At 40.6% G+C, this 23,058-nt stretch overlaps 2 protein-coding genes and 2 non-coding genes across 10 annotated transcripts; 2 read left to right on the forward strand and 2 right to left on the reverse strand.

Moving 5' to 3' along the window:
* The first annotated feature begins 1,045 nt into the window (after positions 1-1,045).
* Positions 1,046-13,597, forward strand: smu1b (SMU1 DNA replication regulator and spliceosomal factor b). 6 transcript variants are annotated; one of them, XM_081714631.1, is made up of 14 exons: positions 1,046-1,603; positions 2,156-2,366; positions 2,846-2,998; positions 3,487-3,597; positions 3,846-3,923; positions 4,401-4,529; positions 6,129-6,248; positions 8,133-8,249; positions 9,065-9,192; positions 10,857-10,983; positions 11,086-11,253; positions 11,777-11,965; positions 12,150-12,205; positions 12,396-13,597. In XM_081714631.1, exons 1-13 carry the CDS (start codon positions 1,578-1,580, stop codon positions 12,189-12,191), a joined length of 1,599 nt encoding a protein of 532 aa, XP_081570757.1. In that variant the 5' UTR covers positions 1,046-1,577; the 3' UTR covers positions 12,192-12,205; positions 12,396-13,597. The 6 variants fall into 6 exon arrangements, with proteins under 6 accessions (XP_081570757.1, XP_081570760.1, XP_081570759.1 ...); XM_081714632.1 differs by having other exon boundaries at positions 1,048-1,603; positions 11,777-11,929; XM_081714634.1 differs by lacking the exon at positions 12,150-12,205 and having other exon boundaries at positions 1,047-1,603; positions 2,187-2,366.
* Positions 13,598-14,134: 537 nt separating this feature from the next.
* On the reverse strand, positions 14,135-20,861 carry dnaja1 (DnaJ heat shock protein family (Hsp40) member A1). Of its 2 annotated transcripts, none has more exons than XM_027023634.3 (9): positions 20,745-20,861; positions 19,889-20,042; positions 19,496-19,682; positions 19,057-19,161; positions 18,465-18,692; positions 18,069-18,183; positions 17,701-17,816; positions 17,448-17,548; positions 14,135-16,932 (listed from the first exon to the last, which is right to left on the reverse strand). In XM_027023634.3, the coding sequence occupies exons 2-9, from the start codon at positions 20,018-20,020 to the stop codon at positions 16,705-16,707; spliced, it is 1,212 nt and encodes a 403-aa protein (XP_026879435.1). In that variant the 5' UTR covers positions 20,021-20,042; positions 20,745-20,861; the 3' UTR covers positions 14,135-16,704. The 2 variants fall into 2 exon arrangements, with proteins under 2 accessions (XP_026879435.1, XP_026879437.1); XM_027023636.2 differs by having other exon boundaries at positions 20,738-20,843.
* Positions 20,862-21,034: 173 nt separating this feature from the next.
* Positions 21,035-21,126, reverse strand: trnar-ucu (transfer RNA arginine (anticodon UCU)). Its single transcript is given in 2 exon segments — positions 21,035-21,070; positions 21,090-21,126. It is a non-coding gene; the product is annotated as a tRNA-Arg (tRNA).
* Positions 21,127-21,815: 689 nt separating this feature from the next.
* trnak-uuu (transfer RNA lysine (anticodon UUU)) lies at positions 21,816-21,888 on the forward strand. Its single transcript has one exon. It is a non-coding gene; the product is annotated as a tRNA-Lys (tRNA).
* The last annotated feature ends 1,170 nt before the right edge of the window (positions 21,889-23,058 follow it).

Below are 23,058 nucleotides of genomic sequence, written 5' to 3' on the forward strand. Positions count from 1 at the left end.
TCTTGGCCAAGACAGGCAGCAGCAGGGTTACAAGGTTACAGACAGATTGGAAACAAACAATAGAAAATAAATTACATATTCATAGGATATGAAAATATTCAATAAAATAACACCATAAATCAGCGTTCAATCAGAAGTATTAAAAATTACTGAAAACACCTACAACCTGATTTAGTTTCCTCCGAATCATTAAGAATTATCTTAAACTCTTTTATGGAGACTAGGTCCTGGAGGTTTTGGCAATTTTGTATCTGATTCCAGGAGGTAGGTGCAGCATACTTAAATGCCCTCTTCCCCAGGTCAGTACAGACTTTTGGGACAGATAGCAGGAGTAGCTCTTGAGAGTGAAGACAGCAACCTCCCCTAATGTTCTGAAGGATGTAGATCTGTAAATAAGATGGAAGCAGCCCAAAAATAGACTTTTAGATAAACATGTGCCAATGTTTTAGCTGACAAGTGGACAGAGACCAACAAACCTGAGCATACATAGAGCATTGGTGGGTAAGGGCTTTAGAGCTTGTAATAAACCAATGTGCTCCATAGTAGACAGTGCATAATGAATGTAGGCATTGCACACGCGCACACACACACACACACACACACACACACACACACACACACACAATATATATATATATATATATATATATATATATATATATATATATATATATATATATATATATATATAACAAACTTCATTATAATCATTAATTAATCATCCCTAAATAGTAGTACTGAGGTACAGACTATCACATAACCTTGAAAAGTAGTAATGATAGGAAGATTCAGGGTATTATATTTTGAATCAGTCTGCCTCTCATTATAATTAACGTGAAGAGCCATTCTAGTGACTATAGCGTAGAGCAGGTTACAGGCTTTGTGTCTTACATGCTTTGTGAAGTCCCACCCACATGCAATAAATTTAACACCGTAAGGGGGCGACGAGAACGTTCCCCAGGGAACGTGCGATACATTCCAGTTAAAATGCTGGTTATGTTTCTAATGTACATTACATTGCAATGTAAACGCATTAGTGACTGTCAAGGGAAAAACGGAACTACGTGGGCTGGGATCCTTCTTGGAATTCAGCACTTGGACAGCGACCCCATGGCAACTTGCAGTTTGGCTTTCGCACTTTTAGTTTGTCAGAAAAGTGTGCTAAAATATTTTGGCTGCTCTTAATAATAATAATAATAATAATAATAATAATAATAATAATAATAATAATAACAGTAATGTTATTATTGTTATTATTATTATTATTTTGCACTGAATGAATACAATGTGTTAATTCTTTGTTTTTAAAATCAGATTTTGTGTACTGGACACCTGTTAGCAACTCGGGAAGTGGGTATTATTTGCCTTGGTCGCTTGCGTCATACACCCACCCCCTTCAAAACTGCACCGTTTAGAGAGCGATGGGGACCTAGACGCCTCTCAGTCAAACTGAACACAACACCACGTGTACTGGGCGGTCACGGCCACATCGTGTTCACGTGGTAGCGGATCAGCACAAGGCGAGCGCCGCTGGTAAATCTGGGCACAGGCTGCCTGGCTGCCAGACTCTTCCAGCCATGGACCTGGAGGTGGAATCCGCCGAGTAAGTAACACCTACCGATAATAGCGCAGGCACTGCCCACGCCGTCCGTGTCTCAGATATGCCACACGTTTAGCTTTACAATAGGTCAACATTTTAAAAATCGTTTTGTGTGTGTGTGAGTGACGGTTCGAAGGCAAGATAGGTTATTTAGATATGTTTCAAAAATATTTTACAGGTCAGTCAGTAAGGCTAGTGTAGTGCCTTCTTCTGAACACATTTGCACTGAACAATTTCTGCAATGTCCATTTTTTTATATTGCAAACAGCTACTGCCGCAGAGTCATTAAGAGTCATTAGATTTAATATATCCGTGTTAAAAGTTGCTTGTAGAATTAAATCATTCGAATGCAAATTCTCTCGCTTCATGTCTCTTATTTGTGAGACAGACTGAATAGCTTACTTAAATTGCAGGCGTTTCATTTAAAATGTAGACTGCTGTGTCGGCTATTAATTGCGTCACTTGGCATCCATAAAACAGTTTTTTTAACGCCCACACAGTTACGTCGATTGCAAATTACTCACTTAACTGACAAGATGTGTTGATTCATCGCAGCGTAATTCGTCTGATCATGCAATATCTCAAGGAGAACAACTTGCATCGCACGCTGGCGACGCTGCAAGAGGAGACGACGGTGTCGCTTCACACCGTTGACAGCATCGAGAGCTTCATCGCGGACGTTAACAACGGGCACTGGGATATCGTGCTGCTTGCTATCCAGTATCTCAAACTTCCTGATAAGCTACTCATTGATCTCTATGAACAGGTAGATAACTTCCTACAATACTCCGTGTTAGGAGTACATTTACATTTACGGCATTTAGCAGACGCTCTTATCCAGAGCGACTTACAAAAGAGTACAGGTAGGAGATTCGTATAATACTGCATGTGTGATACTGTTAGAAATACAATAACATTGCTTTGGTAAATGCATGATTGTCAGGTATTAAGCTGGATATTGACTAGATATGTAATTTAATTTGTAACAGTACCTAGCAACTTGTGTGATGAATTCATCGGGTTTGCAGCCAGTTTTGATGCAAACTGTTCAAATTCAGAAATAACCATTTTTAAAAAGTGTTTTAAGTGTCTTATTTGTTACTTTCCAAAAGCCAGAGATGCATCTTATTCATTGAAAAGCAGTGAAATAAGGCTAATCATCCAAGGTGCTATCCCAGCACCTGCAGGAATGCGCTAGTCGCACCAACTCACATCCAGAGGGGTGGTGTTTGTGTGCATCGGCAGGTGGTCCTGGAGCTGATTGAGCTGAAGGAGACGGGAGCTGCCCACTGTCTGCTGGCTCAGACGGACCCTCTGATCATGCTGAAACACACCCAGCCTGAGCGATATGCCAGGCTGGAAGCCCTGCTCACAGGCCCCAACTTTGACCCGAAGCAGGCCAGTTTCGCTGCTCTGATAACAAACTCGGAGAGTTATGATTAAATGACATGGATGCATATAGGATCTTTAAGGATCACCTCTGAATCACAGTTTAAATACAAATACACAGATACAAATATGTTTGGTCCGCTTTACATACTTGTGTAAGACCAAAAATAGAGTCGATAGATAGATTAGACATAAGACTTAAATAAAACAACGGTAGGAATCCAGAGAAAACAGCACAAGTAATGGATTCACTGACAGCTCATTATTATGAAACACTGATTTAGCAAAAATGTTCAAGGAATGTTTGGAGGCACAGAGAAATCTGTTACAGACACAAAAAAAAAAAAAAGCTAAAAGAAAAATAAAATTTCCTAAAAATATACTAATATGCCACACCTTAAAAATGCTGTAATAAGACAATCACAATGTCTGAAAGCTCTATGCACAGGTAATCCCAGTCATTACATCATTTCCTTCTGGTCACTATGGCTTTCCAGGCTTACCCAGAGGGCAGCAGCAAAGAGAAACGCAGGTTGGCTATTGCTCAGGCATTGGCTGGTGAGGTCACTGTGGTCCCACCCTCTCGCCTCATGGCTCTGCTGGGACAGGTAGGTTTGACTGGATTTGTTATATCCGTCATTTGTTTCCAAACTGTTTTAATCAAATCTTTGATCTTATTGGTTGCATTTAGATGATTTTTAAAAGGCGAAACATAATTTATTTGTCTAAAGAATCTGAAAAGATTTAGCTTGGAATAGCCTTAATGAGCTGTTCAGTCACACAGTTGCATATTGTCTTTATATCATCTTGAATCCTGGGAATGAAGCTAAGTTAAGCTGCTGTCTTTCCTGCATAGGGTCGTCTATGTGAGGGCGCCCTCTACAGGTTACAGGAGACCAAAGCGCTAAGGCAGTTTGGATCATTAGCCGTGTTGGTATGTGGATCTAGAACATGCAGATTTATTTCATCATATGCTTCAAGACTAGTATCTACTCTTACTGGTACAACTTAACAGGAGCTCTTCAACTCCCCCTGTCCATTCTTTTACCATGGGATCTAAATGGGATCTAATGCAGGTGTTTTCAATTCAAGCCTCATGGGCCCCCAGACAGTCCACATTTTTATTTGTGATCTCCTATCGCTCCTGAGCCAAGTATTCAACATTGTACAGCCCTTGAGTACCTGCCTGAGGTGCGTTGGAAGTTGGTAGACATTGAAAACAGACTGGATTGAAAATCCCTGCTCTAACACCACTTTCTAAAAAATGCATGGGTGCAGTCCCCTCTCTTCTAATGCCAGTCATTTCTCCCAATACCTTTTTATTCTGTTCTCCCTTTTCTGTTTCTTCCTGCTCTCTCCACAACTTTCTCTCTCTCTCCCTACCTCCCTCTCTCTCCCCATCCTCCTCCAGTCTCTGAAGTGGCAGCAGCACCAGGGTCTTCTGCCTCCGGGAATGTCCATCGACCTATTCAGAGGCAAGGCTGTGATGAAGGACCTGGAGGGCGAGCGTTTCCCTACTCAGCTCAGCCATCTCATTAAGGTACCGCCACAGTGACTGGCGTAATCGGGCCCTGGTGCCGGAGGGGTCCAGCTGGGACAAACCTTTCCCAATCCAAAGTTCTCGCAGTGCCTGGCCATGAGTACTTGTGCCTCCAGACTCCTCTAATCCTTATGGGCTGCATCACCCAAAAAATGCCAAGATGCCTTACATGGAATGGTGCCAACATACCCATACAGTGTATGGTCCGCAAGTCTTTCCTCCTCATCGTTTTGCTTGGACAGGCTGGTCCTTTGTAATATGATTGCAAACTTGTATTATAACTGGTGAGCATATCGACAAACTAAACGCAGTTCATTTCAGCAAAGTTATCAGTCATCATGTTTGAAATATTTAAAAAGTCCATTGTTTTACAATAAATATTGTTGAGTGAATCATGAGGGTATGTAGAACTGTGTGCAGGATGGTAATGAAAGATTAACTGATTGAATAATTCATCTCGTCTCAGTGATGAAGAATCACAGGCCTTCAGCAATGTGGTAGTGAAAACAGCTTTCATTTAAAGTTTTACATAGTGCATAATTGCAGACAAAGCCCAAGGGGAGATATTTTTATGATCAACAGTATGTCAATTCTTGCTATGTTATACTGAATCCTTGCAACGATGCATACTGCCCACAGGAATTAAGTATTTGGGAAGCCCAAATAAAGCATATTTAGCATTTTATGTGATTTCAGGTTGTACAAAATTTAAAAACTAAAATAACTGATTACACAAAAGGGACATGGCTGGTATGGTTTTTCGATGCAAGGGCTCAGCTGACTTAATAAATGTCCTCACCGACTGTTCTAGGACTAGTTTAAGACGTAAAACCTACACAGTTGACAACTGTTCCTATTCAGAAAACAGGACAGTGCAAAGCATGTGGTTCCCATGTGTGATGAGCCATGAGGCAGAGACATGTCATACAGGGTGCGGAAGATGGCTTGCTTAGCACACTGCATGCACGTACACAAACACACACACACACACACACACACACACACACACACACACACACACAGCCGTGCGTGTAATTGCTTTGAACACCCAAGGCCCCCTCTCTCATGCCCCCTGCTCCCAGGCCCGCACCAACATGCTGCGTGTCCTAATTGATGTCGGCACGGCAGTGGGTCTGGCTCAGGGTATGACAAATCCGTCTTGTTTTGTCTCCCAATACCCTGCCCGGTCCCCTCGCAGACAGGACTAACCTTTAGAACATGCTGCGGCGTTGCATATGGAGGTCGTACATAAATGCACTGCGTATGGTGGCTGGTGTTTGCGCAGTATCGTTCGATTTCTTGCCCACACACTTCCGGACCGTTAATGTCGGAAGCCGTGCTGTAGTTTCCCTAATGATGCACAGTTGCTAAATTTGATCCTTAGGCTTGTATATCCATAAAGCCCACAGTGAAGTAGTGGTTCTTCAGTCAATAAATATGCAGATTGTCATTACTTTCAACATATTACACCATGGACTATTTATGAAGTGTAATCACGTTGATGCTGCTGTCTACTGGGACTTACCTTTGGAAGATCATTAAAGAGGTAAGTTCATAAATAGGTCATATCTTGTCATTGTGTGTGTGCCTGTGTTACAGTTTGGTCCAAAGTCCCATGTTGAGTGTGCACGGTTTACACCAGACGGCCAGTACCTGATTACGGGCTCTGTAGATGGCTACATCGAGGCGTGGGACTTCGAGACGGGTAAAATTTGTAAGGTGCGTCTGTGGTGCCTGGCCTTGAGTGTGCTGGGGATCGCTAGGTGTTCCTCATATAAGCACTAATCTGCCTGTGGCACAGCTGGTCTCAATAGTGGAGATTTAGTTTCTAAATTGAATCAGGTGTACAGGCCAGTATTTCTCAAGAACTTCACAGGAAGCACATACAAACTTGAGCAGGGACTGCTCTAATTCACCTGGAAAACACAAATATGGTAACATTTATAAGCATATATCACACTGGATGAGGTGTCTGCCAAACATTGAAAGCATAAATTCAGGGGGGAAAAAACTCCTTTGCATTTATTTGGTATGACTGGATGTACCAATATCACAAAAATTTGAATTTGAAATCAGCATATCTGAGAGAAAATTACGGATTTCGCAAACAACTATGCAATGTGTAATTTGCATATAAAAACTCATCCCATTAACATGGCCATGTGTTTGGGCCCTTCTGATATCTGCTAATTAACATGACCTCCTAGTCCTGAGGAGGGAGAGCTTGTGTGGGTGAACTGCACCCATTGTTGAGTAGGAAAAACAAGTTTCCTCATTTAGTAGTAGCTAATGTTTTTTCTCAGGAGTGTGCATGCTTAAAGTCAAACCCTATGAGATGTAGAATATGGGTCACCTCTGCTCTCTGTGACGTCCAGAGCTGCACATCAGCACCCACTGGCATCCAAAAATAACGTTGCCCGACTTCTACAATGTAGCTTTTACAGTATAATGCCCATGAAAACACTCTCAGTTTGATGTGGTGTATTTAAAGAGATAAGTAGTTTATTGTCACTGCATGGTATGAGGTACTATACAGGTAAAGGTATTTTTAAAGTTTAAAAGGCGTAGCTAGTCAGAACCCTAGTTGCACCACTGGATTTGTCAGGATTACTAAAATGTGTTTAAATATTTACTCACCCAAAGCAGACGGTAAAAATATGGCATGTTATTCTCAGATTCAGCCATTTGGGTCATATATTTTCTGATTCAAATACAGTGATTTTTTTTTTGTATTGTTCATGCATGTCTTTTTGGCAGCATGAATTTGCTTCTTCATGTATGCCTTTTTTGAAATTTTTGTACCAAAAGACTGGCAATATAGTTGAGATCCAGGAAGTATCAAGTCAGATGAATCCATTTGCTGACATGACACTGTGTGATGCTGGAATTGTCCATATGTGAGGATACACTAACTATGAAAGCATGAATTTGAGCAGCTGGGATGTCCGCGTAAACCCTGCTATTCAAATGTTTCAGTGAGTATCCGGGTCAAAATGTCCCCCCCCCCCCCCCCCCCCAAAATCACACTACTGCTGACATGCACTGCTGACACCCAACAGGATGGCTCACTGGCCTCCATGGATGCCAAAGGAACAATGATTCATTCAACTGTGGAACTTTTTCTATTTCCCAGTGGTCCAGTTTTAATGCCTGATTATTTAGATTATTTCTGTTCACTGACCACTAGTGGTTTTAGTTTTTTCTTTATTGGTACCCACTTGGAACTGTTGTACATGAAAGTCCCAGGATGACAGCCATTTGAGAACAACTAAAACTGTCAACTTTCATGCCATGTTCAAAGTCACTAAGGCCACGTTTTATGCATTCCCACACCTAAGTGATGGTGGGAACTCTGATCTGCCTGATTTATTTTTTCTTTTCTTTTTTTGTACCACATTGTGTAATTACATAGTGTATGACTTGTAGCAGTGTGCAATTTGTGTGATGATAGGAGGTACATCTAATAATCTGGCAGCTTCTAGTATTCCTGTTACTTGACTCATGTTCCAGCATAAGTCAAAAAGTAACCACCCATGCTGGCTCGTGTGGTAGTGGTATGCAATTGTGTGTGTGTGTGTGTGTGTGTGTGTGTCTGGCTTCTAGGATCTGAAGTACCAGGCTGAGGATAACTTCATGAAGATGGACGAGGCAGTGCTTTGTCTGGCAATGAGTCATGACTCAGAGATGGTGGCCTCTGGAGCCCAGGATGGAAAAATCCAGGTGTGGATCCAAACCAAATCCAGACCAAAGCTTGCAGACCAACCTAGGCTGCAAACACCTCCATAACAAAATACTCAAAGGCACTAAATTACCCTACCACATTGGCTTTTCTCCTGGTGTCATTTAAGCACTAATAAAGACAGCAGAACGAACACTACGCCTTTGTAGCAGTCAGACACAGTCTGCTAGAGTGACACAGTCTGCTACAGTCAGACACAGTCTGCTACAGTCAGACACAGTCTGCTACAGTCAGACACAGTCTGCTACAGTCAGACACAGTCTGCTACAGTCAGACACAGTCTGCAGAGCCCAGTACTGCTTACCACGCATCAAAAATCAGCACCAGCCAAGCCAAGGTTGGCTGGTGCTCGCGCTAGCAAACAGAGCTCTAATCACTCGTCACAGGGGGAATGAAGTGTGTGCAGGCTACTTTTAATTACTGCTGACAAATAAATGATTTTTTTTTTAATCTGGTTAATCATGCAGCATTTAATTACATGTGTGGGTTGACTCCTTCTACCAGCACTGTACCTGAAGGTAGTGAAACATCATGCCTAGTGTTAAAGTAGGTACAGCCGGTATGGCTAAACGTGGTTTCTCCTCTGTACAATCTAGATTTAGCTGAATGTTTAGAAAAGGCAAAAGATCAGTATGGGTCTGTTATATTGACGTATTACATGCGATTAAAACACCGCAGCCTGTTTCACAGCACAAGTGTAGAATGAAGTAAAAGGAAACACCAAGAGAGGGTCGGGGCTCTGTCAGAAGATGCCTGCTCACTGTGAGCTCTCAGCCAGCTTCTTGCTCTCCTCCAGCTGTGGAGGATCCACAACGGTCAGTGCCTGCGCAAATTCGAGCGTGCCCACAGCAAGGCCGTTACCTCCCTCTCCTTCAGCAGGGACAACAGTCAGCTCCTGAGTGCCTCCTTCGACCACACCATCAGGTTTTGCACCCACACACTTCCATGCTCACCGCTCAGACTTAACAGCACAGGTCTGCATCTTGCCATGAGCTGGGCTTCATCCATCCTAATGGCCTGCTTCTCTCTGCTCTCTGCGTGGCGCTTGTGTGAACGCCACATTTACTCGTTTTCGGAGGTCTGGCTGCTCGGCACAGGTTTTGCTGCAAGGTGCGTCGGCAAGCATAGCAGCTGGTGGTAGAGCGTGTTGTGGTGCCTTATGTGGGGCTGGTTTCCACATCACTCGCTCAGTCATAAAGGCAAAGCACTCAAGTCGTATTCGCCTTCGTTAAGTTAGTCCACCTCTGACATTTCTGCATTGCGCATTTAGGTCTCAAAGAAACGCTGTTGTGTGGACATTAACAAAAAGAAAGGCATGTGACAGGTTCCAGTTTCAGTTTAAAGAGCAGAAACAAAATTTGCCATGATTGTAGCATCAGTTTTATTTAAACAAAAATCATTTTTGGAATAAAGAGAATTCATTATTAGTCATTATAGAATTGACAGAGAGAAATACCTAGTTGGGGTCTTGCATCAGTGGCCTGACGGCACCTGACTGGAGGAAGTGCCCAAGACCGATGTGTGTCCATGTCAAATAGATCAGAAATGCAGTGGGAGTTAAGATGGATCAGCCCCTCGGCGTGAAGCATCATTAGGGAGATTCAAGCATGTTTGCACCTAGTGTTTCCCACACCTCTCTCCCTCCCTCCACGTTCCTTCTCCCTGCCTAACCACTCTGACTGCGGCGCTTCTGCAGTGTGAGTGCTGGGCTCACAGACTGCACTTGTGTGGGTGTAGGATGGCATGATTTTCCACATGCAGAGAGAGAGAGAGAGAGAGAGAGAGAGAGAGAGAGAGAGAGAGAGGGGCGCTGAATAAGGTAAATTGAGAAGCCCATAAAGTGTTTCTATTCCTATCTCAAGTATCCAGGCAAACATGAGGTGATGGATGCAGATGTCTTGCCACTTGCTTGGAGAGAGAGAATGAGAAGAGGGGTAATTGGCAGGCAGAACTGTGTGTGATTTAGACTCTTATTGTCAAACAAAAACTCCCCCTCACTTGCATTGGATTGGCTTTTCGCTTCAGACAGCACAGGAGGGGAGGAGAGGAGACACTAGTGCCAGACAGGCAGCACATGCTAATGTATGGGTGTCAGTTCAGTCTCATTATGCATCATGTGTCCAGCAATATGTTTATGTATACATAATAGAATGTCTTTCTCATATATGTTTAGGGGTTTTCCTTTGATCATGCTATGGTGTTTACCAAGGGCAGGTGTATGTATGCTATATAGTATCGGCTGTACATTCTAGGGTTGTGCATTCCAGTGCTGTACATTCTAGGGTTGTGCATGTTGGAAAAAATATTCCTAGTAATTGGTGCTTTCAATAAACCTCAGAAAAAGGTGAGCCTTTTTGGATTTTGCAGTTTTAAGATTTCCTAATCACTATTACACCATGTTTCATTTACAGTATTTAATAATGAAGAATGAATAATTGCATAATTAGCATTGCAACTTTTAAAGCTGGAAAGTTGTACGGTACTCAGGGCTGACTTACTATGATTTTGCCCCTTAAGAGTCATTAAAAGAGTGGAATTCTATGAGAGACGTACGGATAGTATGCCTTCTAACCACTAAAATTTCTTAGACTCCATGGATTAAAATCAGGAAAGATGTTGAAGGAGTTTCAAGGCCACATCTCTTGTATAAATGACATCATCTTTTCACACAATGGCCAATATGTCATCAGCGCCTCAGCAGATGGTACTGTCAAGGTAAACCTGCATTTTATTTCCATATCTGTCATGATTTACTGACTAAACATGTAGTCTGTCATACTGTTTGCACTACTCACTAATAACATGCCTCATTCTCAGATCTGGAGCATGAAGACTGTGGAATGCATCCGCACCATCAAAACACCAGACATCCCTGAAGGCTTAGACATCACGGTTAACAATGTCGTTCTTGTGCCCAAGAACCCTGAACACTTTGTGGTGTGTAACAGGACTAACACAGTGGTCGTTATGAATATCCACGGCCAGGTAACAACTCAACAATAACCATCTACCATCCATTTTTCACTATACATATTTCAATATTCCATATAAAGTTCAGCAGTTTATGCTGTTAAAGCCATTGATTTTCATAAGGAACTCTCCTCTGCCAAGCCAACTACAGATGCCAGGTGCTGATGTGAATAATTGGAACTAATTATATAATACTTCTGGATGGATTCTGGCATTCACAAATGCAAATAGTTAATACTGAAAATAATCACAGTAAACCCAAAATTCTATCAAGTTATAGAGCTGTAATTCAGAAAGTTAACATTTTTAGAGAATGGTCTAAAGTTGCGAAGGTTCAGCTTTTGTTTGGCTAGAAGCTTTCTGGTCTAAACCCTGGACACGTAGACATTTGTCTCTCCCACTCCCTTCCTTTTCCCGCTTGCTGGCTGACTCATTCGCTCTCTTAACCCTCCTCCTCCTCCTCAATCTTCCTCTCCATCTGCTCTTTTGCTCCCTCTTTGTATATTCCTCTCTCCCTCCCTCCACCAAACCCTCCGAGGTGCTGAGGAGCTTTAGCTCAGGCACGAGGGAGGGAGGAGACTTTGTATGCAGCACCCTGTCTCCTCGTGGGGAGTGGATTTACTGCGTGGGAGAGGACTACGTTCTCTACTCGTTCAGCACCATCACTGGCAAGCTGGAGAGGTCTCTGATGGTACGGCCTGCCTACAGATGTCTGCCATATTCCCAGGTTTAAGCTTTCATAATCACTCTAAAGGGATGATTCGGAAAGCTTTGTTTCTTTAGCTTCTGCCTCTCTGGTCGTCTTTTAGTCTTTAGGTTTTTTTTAGATTTAGGTATTATTAGGTTTCTCTTTTTCTGAAAAGATACTGTATTTTAAAATTTTGACTTATTCAGTTGAAATTTTATTGCAGATGTTAAGAGACACCGTTTCTGACATAACCAGAATCTATTGAAAATCTTCTAAGAGGTTAGCCTTAATCGGTGTAGCCACATCGAGATTCCACTTCAGATTATACATGAAAATCACCGAGATGTCAGTTATATAATGAAATGAATTTATTACATACACTTAAACTAAAACCTAACCTGAAACAACTCATTAGCATATTAAAGATGTGCAGTCCTGAAATTCTGTTGTCCTGTGTCCCTTTCTGCAGGTGCATGAGAAAGATGTGATTGGCATAACTCATCATCCTCACCAGAACCTTATCGCCACCTACAGTGAGGACGGTCTACTGAAGCTCTGGAAACCTTGAAGCTTTTCTGTTCAGAGGTGTTTGCTCAGTGCACTATATAGTCTATATATGTGTAGTGGTTCCAAGTCCTGATCCTGGGGCACCCCTGTACATACAGGTCTCTGCAGCTAATGCGTCAGTGCTTAGTGTGACATGAAAGTCTTCCATTCAGTAACAATGAAGGTCAATTATATATTTTACCAACAAACCCTCCTACACTAAAAGAAAGGAAGTTAAAGACGTGATGAAATTCACCACTTAGTTCCCATTGAAGTGTGTTACTGAAAAGTATAAAGTAATTTGGATATGATAGAACTGCGCTGTGACACTCGATTACAGCTTGACAGTTTAATCTAGGCTACAGATTCCTTGAGGCTTCACACAACCTTGCTACTAAAGCAAAGGTCCTAAGCCAAGGACGGACAGCAAAGAGATGATGAGATCTCGGCATCAGATGGATTTGACTTTGGAAAGATGTAATCTAAGGTGTTCTCTTAGGAAAAACTGCATGAGCATAGTGACCTATTCTTTGTGAAGGGATCTCTAGTGTCGTCCATATAGGAACCTGCATGCCAGTAGCCTTATGACACTACACATTTACTCTGTGTATTGGTTTCTCTAGTCAACAGTGGTTTCGTTCATATAAAGTGAAGAAACATATAGTGTGCTTCTACCTGGATTATATGAAAGAACTGGGGTTGTTCAACCAGTGAGGTCTCCAATTGTAGCTCCCCAGTAAGGGTTCACAACATAGAACCAAACAACCAAATGAATTATGAAAATGATAAGAGAATGATCTTTTTTGTGCAGAGTTTACCACAAAGCCTAAGACTGGAGAGGTTACTATGAATTTTATGTCGGCTAATGAACATTCTGATGTGTCCATGTAGTCAAATCTATTTCTATTTTAGTATAATTCTGGTGTGATGGCTTGGTGTGTTTTAACACTTGACCCAACACATGCATGCAACCTTGGTTATGTGACAATGGGAATATACTGTGTGTGTAATTTGTTTTGGTGTTCAAATATCATAGACACTGTCAAGGATGTTCTCACTTATGGACAGTGGGTTAAGGTGACTTTACTATGTAAATTCAAGTGAAATAAAGCATTGGTAAATGCAGTGATATTGCTGTCCTGCTGTTAGTGAAAATGGGTTTGTTTTCAATTCATTATAAAGCACTTTTTTACATTGTTTTATTTGGATTATTGTCATGGCTATTGACAGAACAAGCATAAAAACATCTGAAGTACAATGAAATAAAATTCCCTGCATGTTATGTGAAAAACTGCCAACACACCACTGAGCTGTCCAGTTGATCTAGTCGTAACTGAACTCTAACCACATTTTGAAACTACAGTGTAGTGTTTTGCATTTTCGGTGCAACATGTACATGGTGGAATTTTAAATTGAGCTGCTTGAGGCCTGGTTCATTCTCAGGTTGCCATGGTTTCTCAGTTCGATTCCTCTATGGTTCAATAAAGGCCTGCTATTCCTACTCACTTTTCCCATGCCATTTGTTTTGTTTGCCTCAAAAATAGCTGGGTAACTAGCCCTGGCTACTTGTGTGGTTACTAAAATATTCAGATCTACAAAGTTAAATACTGAGCTCCACATAATTTCACACCTGTTCAAATGAGTCCAAGAGACCCTGGAAAATGCAGGTAAAGGAGAGTTTAATTCATAAATTAAAAGTACAACATCTACATTATTGGGCCAAATAAAACTGATTCTAATATAGCACTTAGACAACAACCATACTTTTCACAGATTCAGAAAAGTACTTTTGCCCTTCAGCTCTCCAACACGATGAAAAAAGCAATTGTTTTCCTGAGACCCAGGGCATAGTGAAGACCAAAAAAGCCAGCATCCCACTGAGTCTGAATGTGTGTCCTTTGCTGCAAAACACCGAGCTAGGACTGCCTTTACACATATTTAGTAAGGCCTCACAGGTGAAGAATTTGTAATCAATATTTGGAGACAAAACAAGACCTTAAAGACTTCAGATAAAAATTAATGAAAAAAGAGCATGTCATTATGAAAGGTAAAATTATTTTGTCTCATTGTTGCATAAATTTGCTATATTGTGATAAAATTAATCATGTTTTAGAAGATAGGATTATATTCATCAGTTAAACATCATAGAAAAATTATACTAATAAATAACTCATTTTATAATTATTGTGCAAATGCATCTACACATGTAAAAATAACTCAATGTATCCAAAAACTTTTCCATTTCAGTTAACAGGTTATAGTCATAACGTAAATGTAATTTAGAGGTCATAATTCAAAAATACTGACAACCAAGCAAATACTGGGCACTTAACAGAACACATAAAATGCACACAATTTTTCACTTATACCAAATGTACTCCATCAGCCTGTTTCATGTATGACCTTTTTTTTTTTTTTTTAAACAAACAAACAAAAAAAAACACACTGGAGCTGAAAGGTTAATCTAGCTAGCAAGTACTGCGAGCTACTAAAATCTTTTCCATAAATACATGCCCAAATCTTCAGACATTTGTCTTAAACTGCATTTCGTTTTGACCAATGTTACATAGACTTTCTGTTGTTGTTTAGGACATGTGGCTAGTATGACTTACCGTAATTTATAAAAATGAACAAAACTACACTGTGTAGCTAAGCACTGCCAATATTTGGCATCTCAGATGACTGGGATCACTTTCTTTTGAAGGCCAAATTTTACTGGGATGTTGCAAGTTATTCAAATAACAATATGATTCTTCTTTGGGCATACACTTATTAAGATCACTGCTACAAAATTGCTTATTTAAACAAGTATGCATCTTGACATTCTTTAAAGCAGTAAAAATAAGACTTTTACCCAAAAACAATTGGGGTAAAATGAGCCTCACAAGACACTAATACTAAGACACATGTGGTTCAATGAACTACTTTTGGGGTATGGGGGAAATTAATTTTTTGCTGAATTTTGCTGTAACCAAAATACAAAAGTATACAGCATTTATTGAAAATAGAAGCAATGTCCTAGAACTACCCCTGTATCAAAGAGGACATGCAAAACACCCATAACAACATGTTTTCATAGCAACAACTTTTGCACAGTGCTCCAGCAGCCATCACGTGCATCTTTCTAGGGTGTTTTTCTAGCTGCTTCTGGCACCTATTTACACACAATTTTCCCCAAAACCCAACAACAAAAAACTACCCTTTTTGATAGATTAAAAGGGTAAAACATCTGTTAATTTAATTTTAAAGGGTGGTTCGTGGGACTTTAGACAGCTAGATACATTTCGCAAGCAACAAACAGCAGGGGTACAATAAGCAGCAGAATAAAAATTATCAAGAAATAAAAACTACAGTAAATAGTGTGCATTACCATTGTTTTCATACTTCATGTTAACTCTACTACAAATGTGGTCTTGGAATACACGCACCACAGTGCTGACCCTGTTCTGAATATGCATGTTGCACCCTTTTCGTTTTCATTCTATTCAGTGTGCTGTTCAAAACAGCAATAAGGCTTTTACTGATGATTTTTGTCTAATAAACAATCAAAATTAGGTTACTTTTTGACCACTGCCTATTGCTGAGGCCTCTTAACAGTTAACAATATGTATACACAGCTGAAATTTTTTTTGCTGTTGTATATTTTAAAGTAGCATGGCTCCCATGTCACCAGTGTATGATCTTTACATTCGGCATTAAAATGGCACATTGCAGAGCACATACACAAACAGTGGTGCAGGTGTTGGCAAAATGGCAAGAACAGAACACGGCTTAAGGTTTTGCAGTGGCTGTCGTCGTAAGATCACGTGTTGAAGAGTCAGCTATTTGCTTTCACTTACGGCAACTGCGATGGGATACTCCACAGACATTTGAACACAGCATAAAACATCGTACACTTTACACCAAGCATCCATATTAGAGATTTTATCAACTCTGTACCACAGCCACTGTGAACACCTCACAGATCCTGTCAATAATTACCTTTCTAAAAGACTTTGGATCGTAAACTTGTTCATGAGTGTTCATTTTAAGAAATCGGCTTCTTCCAGTCACAAAAGTTAAAAAGAGTCTAATAATTCAGCCAGAGGCTTTTCAGGAGAAAGTTAACTGACTGAGAAAATGGGATTTGGCATCCTTCTCAACACTTTCTCTTCCACAATTATCGACTATGCAGCAGGAGCAAAGAATGGCGGGTGGAGGTGGAGAGAAATGTGGTTAGAGCCATGGAAGCCCTATGAGGTTTGGCACTGTACCCCTCCACCTGGGTGGAAGTCATCCTCTTCCTCTATGTAGTGATAATGGCGTCGTTCACGCGCAGGGTCACAATCCTCAAGGTCTGCGTAAATATAGAGGTCATCGTCCATGCTGTCCGGTTCACCTTTCTCACGTGTGTCAGGGAAGTACTGTTCCAGTTGCTTCAGTTTGTTTAAAGGGAGGAAGTCTGCCTCAGGGAAGACAACCTGATGATTAAAATAATCAAGAACAGAGCATACAGGTATTACTCTATACAGTGCACATTTAATTTGTACTCTACTTACAGTACACAAAGTGTTAGAATTTCCTATAATGCAACTCCCTTTTCTGCAGTGTTTTCTATCCAGCCGTATCAAAGTTCCGTCCTCTGTCATGTTAGCATGTCTATTCTTATGTGAAAAACTGTCAAATATGGTTTGAGCTAGTGGACAGACGGCTGTCTCATTTTGATTCTACATATTCCATCATGTCTGCACATGTGAAAATAGGGAATATTTCTTTACACAGGGATTGCAACTTTATAAGTAACGTGAGTTATAGGATTTCTATAACAAAAAAATAAACACCCCAAACAAAAAAAATTTAACTATTTAAAAAAACACAGCAAAAAAATATTTTGTAATGATGAATATGTATGTGTACACCACAACATTTCAACATGCTGACGTTTTGGCATCACACAGAAAAATTGGTGGCAACACTCCATCATCTTTACACTCACGCTGAAGAGGAGGATGAGTCTGCCTCTCTCAAATGGTCGACGATACATGGGCATTCCCTCATTCAGCACACACTTCTTATCTCCAGGTTTGATTAACTCGCCTGCTCAACAAAAACATGAATGAAGTATATTCCTGCTACGGCAAGCCAACAAACGCATGCTGAAGTGTAACATATTTGCTTTATTCACTATCAAAAGTCATTTGTTCATCTGTAAAATGTACACACTAGAATGCAACAATATTAATGTTCACCTGGATGAGAAGTAATAAGGAGAGTTCTGTTATCTAGTGTCTTGATGGGTTTCTGGAAACCACATAATGACTCAACAAGCTGAAGTTCCATGGTCATGTACAGGTCCTCTGCTTGTCTGCATGAAATGCACAAGCTGGTTATGATGATATATGAACTCTAGCTCTCGTGTCATCCATGAATAAATAAAAAATGCACAGCAGCCATTACCCACACTTTAAATCATAGAGGATTAAAACACAATAAATGCCTAAGACTATTTCAACGAGCCCTAATGGCCTGCTGAAATAACTGAAGGCCTGTGCATTTTCCTACAGAGAAGTTTACTAAAAGCTACCATATACCACACACGTTTTAACCCCAAACCGACCTCGTGAATACGGGATGTGCCCTCTGGTCTAAGACGATAATGATGTCGCCAGGTTCTAGACCAGGCTCCTGGTCCCCTTCTCCATGGAAAACAATCTTCTGTCCATCTTTCATCCCTGTTAGACAAACATAATCTAGCCAGTTAAAGACAACCTCCTTTCATTTAGTAAAACTGTCCTCACTAAACTCACTAACCACAATTCTGTTTATGTGCCTTAAATATCTACATGACATGTTTGGAACTGGTTTACCCCATGCTATAAACAAGGCAGAGAAATTACAATGTACAGATCATCCCTGCTAAATTATTCCACTTACATCAACAAAATTTTAACTTGAACAGTAAAATAAGAACCAATCCGTTTCTGTCTGCTGCCTGACCCCTTCCCCTCCTAACCTTTATCGATGTGCACTTCAAGGATCTTTTTCTGACGCAAGATCTTGCGTCCAGCACAGGTTTTGCAGCGGTCGCGGGGATTGAGGCGCTGACCCTGGCCCTGGCAGCTGCCACAGATGGTGGAGATCTGCTGCACCATGCCTGGGGCGAGCTGGTGTAGCCTGACTTGGACACCCGAGCCCCGGCATGATGTGCACAGCTCTATGGCCCCTTTACGGCTGCCACGTCCTGGGAGGGGGGGTGGGGGTGGGAGAGCAGTAAGAGTGTCCCGTTAATACACATGTACATCAGACCATTCACATACACAAGCTGGCTTGAAACAACATGGACACACACCTATGGCATTCTGAGGTTGACTGATAATATCAAATGCATACAATGAAGTGGTCAGAACATGACTTGCATTATGCACTTGCTAAAAAGGATAGTCCACTCACGACAACGAAATCCTACCAACAAGCTAGGACTAAATTTACTAATTTACTAAAAAAGGTAAGAGAAACCATGTAGCAAATGAAACTGCAAAACGTTCCCTCCCCATCTCATCTCCCTCCAACAAAAAGACATTTTTACTATTTTTTTATTCCATTACCTTCACACCTCTCACAGATAACATTTTTCTGAACAGATAGTTTCCTGGTGGCCCCATTGTAAAGGTCTTCCAAAGTCACTGTCAGCTGATGCACAACATTTTTCCCTGTGAAAACAAAATCATTACATCATATTTCTTAATTACTGAGTTAATAAGTAGGGCACCAGAGTTGTGGTAATATTTTCCATAGCTAAATCATATACACTTTGAATACCATAACAGAATATTATGTGATGGATAATATGGAAGCCAAATTTAAAGTCCTGTCACCTGAAAATGATGATACACACAGCCCCTTATAATCACATGCATCCTTCTAGTATGGCAGCCTTAGTGTGTGATATAAACTTCTGCTGTGTCTTGCATGATGGACACTTAACTAAATTAGCTGTACTCAACCCCCACCTAAAGAACAACCCTTCTACAAAAAGTCACGTACCTCTCCTCTCTCTGTGCATGCGACCTCCTCCTCCAAAGAACATATCAAAAATGTCCATAGGTGAGCTAAAGCCACATCCTCCATCTCCATTCCCACCTTCCTTAATGGCCTTCTCTCCTCCTCGATCATACACTTCCCTCTTTTTTGCATCGGACAGCACCTCATAGGCTTGAGAGATCTGTTTAAACTGTAGGTACATGAACAGACACACGCACCAACCAAGATGAGCGGGATCATCACATGACTGACACGATCTGAAACGCCATACAAATACCCTAAAACATTTAAGTCACGTGGCTAATATTCCTCCTGTCTCACATTATCTCATATCGAAACCAATGACACGTGACAGGAATGTGTTATGGAGACACATCTAGGGCATCAGGCACTTACCTTCTCCCCCTCGGTGGGATTTTTGTCAGGGTGGTATTTCAATGCCAGCTTGCGATAGGCTTTCTTTAGCTCCTCAGGGCTAACGCTAGGCTTTACGCCCAGTGTGTCGTAAAAGCCAGTCTCTTTCACCATGGTGGCCAACCAGCAGATTAAACTGTAAACAATATTCGTATATTTTTAAAAAAGCTATTGACTGAAACAAAATCAATGTATTTATTTGTATAAACTACGGATACGACACCTGGTGTTCGACTTATCTGAAGCGCCTTGCCAAACATTTAACCTATAGGTTAATTTAGCTAACCTAACTTAGCTAAGCTAATGAGTATCAACTAACCACATGCTATCTTAAGAAGGGTACAACTATGCAAAAATTAATTAAAATATTGCAGCTACCTAACTTTCCTAACTAGCTAAAGAGTAAATTAAATGTTAACCGTTTTGTGAAAAAAGAGGTTGCCGGCTAGCATATCGCCACAAGTCATATGTTCATCTAGCTATCATTCCGAAAAATGGTAGCTAGCTAGCCAATGTTGGCTAATTGTATAAACCCAAAGCTTATTTCTAGGAAATTAACCAGAAGTGTTAAAATCAGTGACACGGTTTACACCGTATGAAGCTAACTAGCTAGCACTTGTTTATTTAGCTACAGTGCTTGCAAACATGACCCAGCCAACTTATATTAGCTTAGCTTGGCTACACTTGTTAGCTAGCTAAGCTAGCTTGCGAGGTCCTCTAAAACAAAACGTAGCAAGCTTGTCTACACGGGCTGAGCTGGTCTTTCTGCTTTAAGTAGTCAACGTATTGTAGATACAACTGAATTGAAGCTTCGCCCCCCCCCCAATACACCTCTTACTGGTTTTACTGTGGAATACAGGGTTGAGCCCTCTCTTCTCATCGAGTAGTGTACTCCTGTACAACCAACGGACGGAACTTCCAGAATCTTCCAGCCCGGACTTCCCGTTCTGAATGCGGAACGACGTGGGCCAGCCGAAAACATGCGCAGTTGGAATTTAAAGCGGCGCACACCATTTTCTGTAAATCTTTAATTATACGTGGTCATATATATTTAAATTAATAAGAACATGAAGTGTCATGTGTGCAAGGCTGTAAAAGCAAAGATGATCGACCTTATTTGGAAAAGGACGACTCCGGTGGGACTCGAACCCACAACCTTTGAATCACTCCTTCCATGATTAACTAGAAGTCCAATGCGCTATCCATTGCGCCACGGAGCCACCTGTTGATATGTTTAACAAAGGCTTTCTTGAGGTAGATATTCCCATTACTCTATATGGTATAAATGATTTGGAATTTCTATTTGGGATGAAGCGTTGCTGTTTTCTGGAAAGATCGCGGCTCATTTACGACATTCTCTGACCATTTGCAAATGCCAAAGCACCCGTTTATGAAAATGTGCACGTTGGAATGAAAGAAAAAACAATCAGTACATCAAGTTGATAATATAAATAATCCAGCTGTCTAAATAATTAGTTATATTCTATATCCAAAATTCAGCGGTGCCCATTAGTTATAAGGAGAATGCTTTATTCGGGGAGGTAACTAGCTAGCCTAAGTAACCTAGGTTAGCAAAGCTACCTTCCCTAAATTGGACCTTGTCTTTCGTTTTATCGGTATAAGTCAGCTAATATAACGCTATCTTAGCTAGTTGGACCACTTGTCTGAATATTTGACATCGCTGATGATTAGGCGTGAGACTTTTTGCCTCTACTAGACTTACATTCAGAAATAGGTAGTTATTTGTTTTATCTGTGCAAGTTATTGAATTATGTATTTAATTTTATTAATAGTACAACATTATTGTTGTTTAGTATTTTATTATTGTAGTTACATGATTTTTTTTTCTCAGTAACCAACATACCAAATAACGGTCAATTTGTGGTGTAGGCTAACAGGGATCCTCAGAGCCCGGATAGCTCAGTCGGTAGAGCATCAGACTTTTAATCTGAGGGTCCAGGGTTCAAGTCCCTGTTCGGGCGTACAATTTTTCACACAAACTACCGCATTAAAAGTGTGAACCCACATTGCATGTGTCATTATGCAATGACTTAACGCACACAGAAATACTCAACTATTCTAAATTAAATTAGCCGCACACTAACGAATGAACAGGTGATATTAACATTGTGTTATCTTAAGCAAAAGGACGAGACACAGCGTGGTTGAAAAGCAAAATGCATTTTTTAACAAACTAACACTTCTTTGCAAAAGTTGATTTGCATGATCTAAGTAGCTAGGTGGTTCATTTTATACTGTACAATTCATGCACTGAAAATACCAAAAAAGATATGATATATGGCATATGGTTCACCCATAAAATATGGGAATTTATTTACTCTAATGGATGCTAATTATTTTAAAGTAAAATAAAATATATTTTCAACTCAACCCCAGATTACGTCTGTAAAACTGCTTCCTGAAACTGACCATAACGGCATATTTTATAATAGATATTACTTATATAGGCAATGTCATGATTCCACCCATCTTGAGTTTTGTGAAGGTATCCAGATTGACATGTTTACTATCGAAACTGCGCAGGATCCAAATGTTATTAAAGACCTACTGCTCTTGAATAACTGAAGGTGAAAACCCTTCAATCTGAAGGAAATATTTGAATTTTAGTTATAAACATGTTAAATTCATATACATCTATTATCTCCACTGTGAAACACTTGAATAACATTTAAGGCCCGTCCCTGTGATCTGCTGCTGCATGTTTCTGAATGATGTCAGTTGGCTACATGCTACAGTGGATCTACCCCTCAAGACTCATTACATGCCTGTTGTGATGAGCTATGTTTAATATGCATCTTTCTCACAGTCTCTGAGTGATGTATTTTACATTTACTGCATTTGGCAGACACTCTTATCCAGAACGAACTTAACAAGTGCTTTATCATTTACTCATAGAATGTATCCAAGCCAGTAAGGTAGGTTAGAGTTCAAGATACCATTGAACTAGAATACTGTTGAAATACAGGGATCAATGCTGATGCCTAGAAGTGCAAAACATGTACAAGATCTAAGATATATCTTGGACAACAATAAGTGCAACAACAAACAATACCCTACAACAAGTCCTAGTTTCACGCTGAGCCGTACTTGAGGTACGGCTAGGGCGAGGGAAGGATATTTTGAGCTTGTTT

The sequence above is a fragment of the Electrophorus electricus genome, chromosome 5 (genome assembly GCF_041902795.1).
Source record: "Electrophorus electricus isolate QZ-2024a chromosome 5, ASM4190279v1, whole genome shotgun sequence".
Taxonomy (NCBI): Eukaryota; Metazoa; Chordata; class Actinopteri; order Gymnotiformes; family Gymnotidae; genus Electrophorus; species Electrophorus electricus.